Source organism: Glandiceps talaboti, chromosome 12 (genome assembly GCF_964340395.1).
Source record: "Glandiceps talaboti chromosome 12, keGlaTala1.1, whole genome shotgun sequence".
In the NCBI taxonomy this organism is placed as follows: Eukaryota; Metazoa; Hemichordata; class Enteropneusta; family Spengelidae; genus Glandiceps; species Glandiceps talaboti.
Genome location: NC_135560.1, coordinates 13,942,316 through 13,952,733, shown reverse-complemented (window position 1 = coordinate 13,952,733; position 10,418 = coordinate 13,942,316). Strand labels below are relative to the sequence as shown.

At 38.6% G+C, this 10,418-nt stretch overlaps 1 protein-coding gene across 1 annotated transcript; it reads left to right on the top strand.

Annotated features, from left to right (window-relative positions):
- The first annotated feature begins 77 nt into the window (after positions 1 to 77).
- LOC144443355 (betaine--homocysteine S-methyltransferase 1-like) lies at positions 78 to 7,847 on the top strand. The gene is made up of 8 exons (XM_078132815.1): positions 78 to 227; positions 1,405 to 1,543; positions 2,608 to 2,726; positions 3,212 to 3,403; positions 3,533 to 3,680; positions 4,057 to 4,239; positions 5,878 to 6,106; positions 6,905 to 7,847. Exons 1-8 carry the CDS (start codon positions 108 to 110, stop codon positions 7,077 to 7,079), a joined length of 1,305 nt encoding a protein of 434 aa, XP_077988941.1. The 5' UTR covers positions 78 to 107; the 3' UTR covers positions 7,080 to 7,847.
- The last annotated feature ends 2,571 nt before the right edge of the window (positions 7,848 to 10,418 follow it).

Sequence of the window (10,418 nt, the reverse complement as noted above, 5' to 3'; positions counted from 1 at the left end):
TTATTCAAAATAAACTTATTCCCATCAACCCCAAAAGAGAAAGTGGTACACGTGGCCAGACACGGAACAGCCAGTCTACAACCCGTGTGCAAAAAGTAGAGTTCACCATGCGTTTGCTTGCCGTACTCGCTGTCCGCGCTTCTAGAAGGGTAACTAATTTGCCGAAGTTTAATCGGACAATTTACACCTCCACAGCTATGGCATCAGATGCAAAGAAGGCTAAACAGGTGAGTGTGTGAAGCTAGAAGACATGTACAAAGTTTTCATGGTATCGTAACTTTCCCTTTCATGGTGTCCATGTATTATATGTCCAGACATGTATGCTATAAACCGGGAGTCACATGGTGGCGTACCCACCCTGCCAACTCTCTGAACAAGCATGTCACGCGTCATACGCGTCAGTAACTATTGATTATCTCTAAAAGTGACCATCTCTCCTGACCTTGGTTCTGAGAAGGCGTACAGTGTGTCATCAAAATGTTAACAATTTTTTTGTTACTAAAGATAAATGACTGGGGCATTTTCCAATTTCAGTTTCGTGTTTCAAGCTTGGAGTGTTTCGGAATTCGGACATTTATTATTAGTACTATTCTTAACGGTTAACCGTTATGTCAAGTGCAAATCCACAGAGCACTTACTGAATTAAAAGTGAGTGAAATGTGAACTTTAAAACAAAAAAAAAGTTTGTAAAGTGCTGAGTATCATTTTTGTAAAGCCGTGAACTGCAATGAACCATTCACGTGTCACCTCAGTACCTGTGTCAATCACAAAAAACACTCTAAAACATCTGAACACTGCACTGAAATGCAAATATGTCTGGTGTTCAGTTAATAGCGTACTGCTACTGCACTGGTACATGCCCGGCATGGTGTGTGTGGTGCCGGTGCTGTATCTTATACCTGGTGGCTGGCTTTGGTTGTCCTTGAAATTAATGGACCAATGGCAGTGTCTGTCTATTATGACTGACAGTGACAGATGTTACTTGAATTTGAATATTGCCAATGTCCATACACAAATCCAATTTGAATTTCTTTGGGTGAATCGGCTCTGACAAACTTTAGCAAAAACTATCACATAGAAAGGGTTTGAAACCATCAGCCAAGAGTAATTAGTATGTTATTTTGTAGTAGAGATGGGTGACATATGTAATCAGTGAGATAGTTGACTCTCCTTTGAAACATTGACAAGCTTAGTGTAGCACCCCCTGGCATGCGGACTACAAAACCCCAAGGTTATTTGAAACTAGGCCATTTCTTCTACAGTTTCTGGGCAGAGCAGAACCTACACAATGAATGGTGTAAAAAAGGTTTGGCAATATTTTTTATTGAAAGTTTTTTTTTTTTTTTTATTTCATGAATAATTAAAAAATGAGTAAAAAAATCTCTTGTTCTAAATTGCATTTAGCCCAAAGGAATCCTTGAACGCTTGGATAATGGTGAGGTTGTAATCGGAGATGGTGGGTTTGTGTTTGCCTTAGAAAAGAGAGGTTATGTGAAAGCTGGCCCTTGGACACCTGAAGCAACTGTGGAGAGTCCAGAAGCAGGTAAGAATGTGTGTTCTTTGGAGTAATTTTAAGTTTGTTTATTTGTGGAAATAGACAGGAGTATTTGCAGATTCAACCATTTCTGCATATCAAGTATTGAGAATGACATGCATTTAATTATGATGTGACCTTCAGCATGACAGGTTGAAGATAATTAGTAATCCTTTTACTCATAAATGATCTGAACTTTGAAAAAAGAACAACATTGTTTCTTATCAGGGCTGTGGTGTATCAGACAATATTATGGTTTGGATAGCTGGGCATAGGATTACATAAGACAAAAGGAGTTTGTTGTAGTACGATTTGGTAGAGTAGATAAGAGATAAGGGCTGTTATCCACTCGAGTTAATGTCCTAGAATCAACTGTGCCTGTGTTAGGGATGAGAGAAACACATAGCCGCATTGCTATTCACCTGGGGAGGGGGGGGGGGTTCCTTTGTTAATACAAGACAATGGCGTCTATGCTCCCATTGACATGGTATACAAGGATTAGGGATGGGTTTATAAAAGATATGGTTGAGTATATTGAAAATGAGCATGAGAGAAAGAAAAATAGCATGAATTGGTTTTGTATGTGCTGACATTTTGAAAAAATAGACAAATGAGAAGACTTCAATGAAATGATCGGACCTAATTGATGACAAAAAAAATGTTTTAGTGGTATTGTTCAACTATTCTATTAAGGATGCTTTCATCAATCATTCCAGTATAAATTTATTTTCAACAGTGCCACTTAGAATACATTAACTTTATGTATTATCAGGTTTTGCAAAGTTTCCCTTTTCCTGAAAGCTTTGCTATTGGTCTCTTAAAGTTGATAACCATAAAACTGGTAAAAAAAGTGGATGTCGCAGGTCAAGCACCTCTCCCTCTCAAACAAAACAATTTGCGTGACAATAGCATGCAATACAAAATTTGAGCCTCGGTGAAGGCCACTTTTTTAAGACAAGCTTGTTTGCTGCAATTTTCATTTTTCACCAGTTCAATTGTTTACTTTATCACTGGGCTTAGAGTAGATGTAGAGATGTACTGGACTAATAGATGCGTTTTGTCTTGTCTTACAGTTCGTCAACTGCATCGTGAGTTTTTACGCGCAGGCTCCGATGTGATGCAGACCTTCACCTTCTATGCCAGTGATGACAAACTTGTTAACAGGGGTAACATCGACCCCAAAAAAATGACCGTAAGTTAATACAGCCAGCCGCAGAGAGAACACAAACTTAAAATCAGATCTTTTGTACATGTTTCGTTATATCATATTGCGTCAGGGCTTGAATTAAACTTCTACGCTTGGGAGCCAGATTTAGCCGTGTGAATTGTTACAGCTTCTGGAAAATTGCTATTGATTTCTCATTGGTCTAACTGCATGACTGCCTCCTTATAAATTTGGTAGTCTAAATTTGGTAGTCTAGATATGATGTTGTGTAGTCTGTGTGCTCTGGAGTTTTGAATAGTTAATTAGGCTGATGTACATTATCACTCCCCATTGTGACCAATCAGTTTGAGTGGGTTTTTTCAAGCCAGTCAGTTTAAGAATATGATTTGCACACCACATAAATCAGTTGCCTTTGATAGCGTTAATATTTCACTTTTATTGTTTTTTTAAATTTAAAGATAAAACAGAAGTTGAAGGAGAACAGACAGAGAGTAATATTTTGTTTTCTGTAGGGTGCCAATGTGAACAACGAGGCATGCTTAATAGCCAGAGGAGTTGCATCAGAGGGAACTGCTCTAGTGGCAGGAGGAGTGTCACAGACCCCTACCTACCTGAGTGGCAAGGGAAAAGAGCATACACAGGAAGAATTCCGCAAACAAATGAAAGTATTCAAGGATAATGATGTCGATTTCATGATCGCTGAGGTAAGAATCTCACCGTGTCTTGTCTTTTGTTGAGATATTTTTTATTTTGAGGTCGACCATTTCTGTTAAATTCTGGAAAACAGATAAAATTTATAGCATAACCATCTTTTAAAATATCGTTCGTTGTAGTATTTTGAGCATGTAGAAGAATCTGAGTGGGCTATCGAAGTATGCAAGGAGATAGGCAAACCAGTGGCTTGTTCACTATGTATTGGACCTGATGGAGATTTGCATGGTGTCTCAACTGGTGAATGTGCCGTCAGAATGGTCAAAGCTGGTAAGAAATTGATACAATCAAACATATTTTACAAGGATGGCTTGTAAAACTGAGTGGTGGAATTGTTCCATGCATGCATGCGTGCGTGTGTGTGCATGTGTATGTGTATGGGTGTGGGTGTGTACTTAGGCTGTGTGTCTGGGGATGTGTCTGTACTTGTGTTGAGGATGTATGTGCCTGTTGAAAGAAGTGTCAGTATTGAAATGTTTTTCAAATAAATTATTACGAATCCGAATAGCTGCATAATATCCCACAGATGAATCAATCCAATTGAGACCTTTTAGAGTTCTGCTTGTGCAAAAGGCAAGGCGACACATATTGGGCAGCTGTTTGTAGGCGTCCATGACAATTCTATATCATTTGTTCTGCATTTCAGGAGCTGATATTGTTGGTGTCAATTGCCATTTTGACCCAACTATAAGTTTAGCCGCTGTCCGTAAAATGAAAGAGGCTTTGAAAGCTGCCGGCCTCCGAGCTCACCTGATGATCCAGCCATTGGGGTACCGTACTCCTGATGCCACTAAACAGGGTTTCATCGATCTACCCGAGTTCCCATTTGGTGAGTTGAATTTTGTAATTTGTCTGCACACCATATGTACACTAAACATGGGTCCCCATTTTATGTGTTGATATTTGTAGCTTGTCACAAATATATAGGAACAGGAGAGCTTTTGAAAGAACGTGAAAATAATAGAATTTTAATACCCTTCCAGTAGGAAATAAAGTTCAATGAAATTATAACTGATAAAAATATTTCCATACCTCCAAGCCAGTATGTCACAAATAGATAAATACAACAACTCAATGTGTCCACACAAGATTTATTTGTTCAGAATGCATACAACAGTATTTCTGAAATGAACTGGTACTCTTTTCTCTTTCTGAAATGAACTGGTACTTGTTTGTTTTCTGTTTTAGTATGTGTTTTGCTAGTATTGGCTAGACATTTGTAATTCAGTTTAATTTTGTTGATATTTTTTTTCAACAATTCTGTACCTTTCTGTCATCCCTACATGTACTAGATAGATAAATAAATAAGTGACTAGGGTTTCATTGATCTTACTGAGTTCCCATTCTGTCAATTGAGATAAATTTTGAAAACTAAATAGGAGTCTATTGATCTCCCAAAATTCTTAGTTGAGACTATGTGCCATGAGTAAACACGACACCAACCTTACGTCAACTGTGATTTAGGAGAATGGATCTTATGAAGGACTGGTTACAGTGGCATGGAGGCCACTCCAAAGGTCACATTATATGACTTGTTGTGTAGTTTTTATCAACGAGTGTGAAGCTACCATCATATTCATATTCATATTCACTTTCAAAAGTTGACCTCTACGATCAATGTGAATATGATGATAGCTTCACACGTTCATCATCAGATTCGAAGTCTTCCGAATGGGTACGAACAAGCGTTCGGCAAATCACAAATCCTTCATTGGCAGGTTGAAATCATGTGATTGTAGTTACTTTTCTCTTGATTAGCATGGATTTGCATGCTTTCTTCTTATTTTTGCCAGAGTATCCAATTTGCACCATGAATTATTGTTGTCATATAAAAAACTAATTTGGATGTTTAGGTATGCCTTTCCCATATCTTTGAAAATGAAATATCAATATTTGGGTGTACACAAAACCTGTATGAGTAATGTAATAAAATACGGCCTGGCTGGGTATGTTTTGATTTCCCGCAGTGCCGCTATCTTTGAAACCCTACTTAACACTTACACTGGTGAAATTTACACAAAATAGTGTTGTCAAGACCACAATTACCGGGATCGGTCAACGCAATCGATTGTGAAAAATAATGGTCCATGACAACAATAATTCATGGTGCAAATTGGATACTCTGGCAAAAATAACAAGAGAGCATGCAAATCCAGGCAAATCAAGTGAAAAGTAATTACAATCACATGATTTCAACCTGCCAATGAAGGATATGTGATTTGCCGAACGCATGTTCGTACCCATTCGGAAGTACTTCGAATCTGATGATGAATGTGTAAGCTATCATCATATTCACATTGATCGTAGAGGTCAACTTTTGAAAGTGAAGATGAATATGAATATGATGGTAGCTTCACACTCGTTTTTTATCACTAATATCTGCGTTATGAATCTTTGCATCGTAACGTTGTTGACAAAGTGTCTTTTATTGTTCTATTTTTCATTTTTGAAAATGACCTTTCTACAGCTTTGGAACCACGTGTCTGCACCCGTTGGGAAATTCAGAGTTATGCCCGTGAGGCTTACGAAATGGGCATCCGTTTCATTGGTGGATGTTGTGGATTTGAACCATATCACATAAGAGCCATTGCTGAAGAACTGGCCCCAGAAAGAGGTTTCCTTCCCGAAGGTTCTGAGAAGCATGCTCCATGGGGTGATGGTCTTAGACTGCATACCAAACCATGGGTTAGAGCAAGGTAAGAACACTTGTAAAATGGAATGTCAGAGTGGCAACTTTTTTCACACATTTTGATATTTCAAAGAAAATACTTCATTTTGCCCTTTTACAAAATTGATAATTTTATCCTGGAGTTCATCGCTCATTGCCCATATCTGATAATTTTAAACATTTACATGAATTTTTTTTTACAAGGAAATAAAAATGATTATTCAAAATTATTGTGTGGGATTCAATCAACAGACTTGGGTTAATAGTGGGTGTATGTAACTGCAGTGTCTATGTGAAATAAGCCATCCATTTTGATCAGCTAGCTTAGTAGCTAATAGTATGTAGAAGTTGTAAATGTAGATGGTTAAGTACAGTAACTGGTGTCGATGAAGCTCTTATAGTTTACTCAGGTAGCAGAGACTAATGAGTATAGACTGTAACGTAAGGGACAGCATGTTGGGGCGCCCTCATGCAGCAGTCAAACCCTTTCATGGACCATTGAGGGTGGAGCAACACTACCTATCTTTCAGTCTAAGACTACCAGAGCTCTCTCACAACTACATTTTACTGTCTAATGAAGTTTAGGTGTGAAATTTTCATGGTTATCCAAAGTAGTGTTGTGTAGTAAATAATCTTGCCTGCTTGTTCTAAGAAGTGTCTTGTGGGATGATGGTCTCGAGTAGTCTGCAAAATACGTGTTGTGCTACCCTATCAGCCAGCTGGCATAAAGAAACGTACACAAGCATATCTTGCAGTCTCAGTCTTTCCAACTACATACACAAACAAGAGTGGTGTGATAACGTTTGCATTTTGTTTTGATATTCAGAGCACGTCGCAGTTACTGGGAGAAGCTGAACCCTGGCACCGGTCGGCCATATTCTGCCAGTCTGTCCCAACCAGACAGCTGGGGAGTCACTGCTGGTAGTAAGGATCTAATACAGCAGAGTGAGAAGACAACAGATGAGCAGCTGAAACCACTCTTCCAACACTCTCAAGAATAAATCACCAAAGTTGAGGATTCCAAGGTTACAAAAAAATGAATATTACTGTACTAGACTTAGGGGAATTGATTGGAAATGTTGTGCTCAGAAACTGTAAGAGGTCGAGTCTGTACAAAACCAAAGGGTTCACAATCATTTTGTATATTTGAAAACAGAAGTTTAAACTGCTGATTTTGTATTTCTCACCAAATGAATGACCACAGAGACTGTAGACTTCTATTTAGTACATAATCGTGGTATGCACTTCCATGTGCAGTGTAAATTTGCTCAATGTGTTTATTTCAACCCTTCGGTGTTGCACAGAAAGTTTATATTCTTTCTCCAAATGCATGCTGTTGTTCTAGTAGGTTTGTCTTGTTTTCCAGTCACATCCAAGTTCAGTATAAAATCAAATTGAGTGGACAGCTAAAAGTTACATCCTTTCTTTCAATCTGGCAGCTTTCGACTTAAGTTCAGTGGCGTGGCGATAGACAAAATATGGCCACCTTTAGTCTTGTGTTATTTTATGGAACGTCCATGTTGTGTGTAGATAATGCTGCTGTTACGCTATCCACATTGTTGGCAATATATTTATAGTAAAAGACTCCAAAAAATGCCTCATAATTTGAACTTTGCTGTCGCGATATTATTCGGATAATCATCTTAAGAATCACTATGTAACTGCAAAATGTGTATTTCTCAAGAGTCACTCCCGTGCAAAATGTGTATTTTTGTTGAGAACACTACTGTACTATATACCTGTATCTGGTAACAATAAAGCATTATTATTTGGTGTAAACAGACTGGACTTTTGACTTGTACAGTTCAAGTGCATGTTGTGATGTCAATATGTTGATTGAGAGTGGTTGACCCCCCTATAGCAAGGATAACAGGTCTGTGTGTTGGGATAGGGGAGATGGGTGGGGTGGGGTGGGGTGGGGCTGAATGGAAAGGAGCTTTAGCATTTTGTGTATTGCTATATGGACAACTGATAGCTATTCAAACCTCGAGGTAGACCAAATAGTTTGTTGTTGTTGGCATTCCTGTATCACTTGCTAAACATGAGTTATGTTACAAGTTATAGGAGCCTGCACAGCAAGAAATCTTGCAATCGTAAAAACCACAAAGAGGAAGTTTTGACCATTGAGAAGAGTGGCCACAGCTTTGCTTGTGATTTCAAACATATCCAGCTTGTGTGCTGAAGATCACACTATTAATTTCATTTCAATCAATCAAACAATTTATATAGCGCCCCCTGAATCCATTACTGAGAATGTTCAAAGGCACTTTACATGACACTAAAAAAAAAGTTCTTATCAAAATGCTCTCATGAAAAGATGAGTCTTAATGTCTTTCCTGAACTTGTCCAGAGTTGGTGATTGACGCAGAGCAGCCGGAAGACTGTTCCATAATTGCGGGGCAGTGTGTGAAAAAGCATGTTCACCATATGATTTAAGTTTGCAGGGTGGGATGTGTAATAGACCTTTGTTGTTGGAGCGAAGTACATGTGGAGCATGCTTATAACTGATCAGATCCGATATGTAACTAGGTGCAGCATTGTTGAGAGCTTTGTAGGTCATCAAGAGTATTTTGTAATGTATTCTGTAGTAGACTGGTAGCCAATGTAGATCCTTGAGAACTGGGGAGATATGGTCTGATTTCTTTCGGCGTGAAACAATTCTGGCCGCTGTGTTGTAGATGAGTAATGTCTTTAGATGCTAAACCATATAAGAGTCCATTACAGTAATCCAGTTTGCATGAGACAAGAGCATGGACTGGATTTTCACATGCTTCACTCGTCAGATAGCGACGAATACGACCAATTTTTCGAAGATTGTAATATATCGAATTGCATGTTATGGTAATGTGCTTCCTAAGACATGTGAAGAGTGTGTTTATCATCGAAAGTTACACCAATATTGCATGCATAGTTAACCAAGTCAACAGAACATGATCCAAGGTTTATACTGTCAATGGGACGGGGTATGCACATAAACTGAGACCTAATGAGTAGTACCTCAGTTTTACCATCATTTAGTTGAAGTTTGTTTTGTGTCATCCATGATTTTATGTCCAGTACTGCAGTTTCCATCTTGGCAACAGTGGTGGATGTGTCAGCCAAAGCAAAGCCTTCATATAGTTGATTATCATCAGCATATTGTATAAAATTCAAATCATGACTTCTTAATAGGGTGGCAAGTGGAGAAATGTAGATGCAAAAGAGCAGTGGGCCTAGCACAGAGCCCTGGGGTACGCCATATTGTAGATGTTGTGCTTTGGAGGTATTGCCTGATATCAATACTGATTGATGTCGGTTCTGCAGGTATGATTTAAACCATTGCAGTGGGATGCCGGTAATGCTGAGGTTTGATAATCTTGAAATGAGTATGTTGTGGTCTATTGTATCGAAAGCAGCTGACAAATCTAGAAGAACAAGTAGTACACATTGTCCTCTGTCAAGTGCTATACAGATGTCGTTGTTTACTTTGCTGTGGTGTTTGCTGTAGGCAGATTGTAGTGGCTCTAGTAATGAATTAGCGGCAAGGTATGCAGTTAGTTGGGCTGCAATAATTTTCTCCATTATTTTTAGAAAGGAATGGTAGATTGGAGACAGGTCTGTAGTTCTTGAATACATTGGCATCAAGTGAGGATTTCGTGAGAATTGGTTTAACGACGGCTGACGAGTGATTCTGGAACATTACCATGAGTAAGAGATGAGTTAATAATGAAAGACAGAATGGTCCACAAGTGTTCTTGGCACTGTTTCAGAAGCGATGTGGGGATAGGATTGAGGGAACAGGTTTTAGACGGCGTGCTGTTAATAATTTTGCTGATATCATCTGCATTCACTGGGTTGAAGACAGACAGAGAAGACGAAGTATGGGTTTCCAGAGAGTCAAATGCAGGCGTTGGTTGTGAATTATCAAAGTTAAGGCAGATTTTTCTTATTTTGTCAATAAAATATTGACTGAATTTCTCAGTGATATCGTTGACTGAAGTGTGATCTGGTAGGTCATCTTTTTGAGGGTTACTGGACAGAGTGGAAAATATCTGAAATAGAGTCTTCTGGTTGTTTGAGTTTTCAAGTATCAGTTTGTTATAGTATGTCTGCTTTGCTTTCTGTAGGAGTTGACGTACATCTTTGCCTTTCTCAATGAAAATTTGTTTGTGAACTTCTAGTTTTGTGTTGCGCCATCGACGCTCAGCTGATCTTCGTCTCTTTTTTGCTTCATCAATCTCAGGTGTATACCATTTAGTATTAGGCCTTATTGTAATTGTATGTTTATCCAGAATCTCTGAGAGATGAGTATTATACGCTAATACGGCAGAGTCTAAGTCGGATGGTGGTTGTCTGAAATC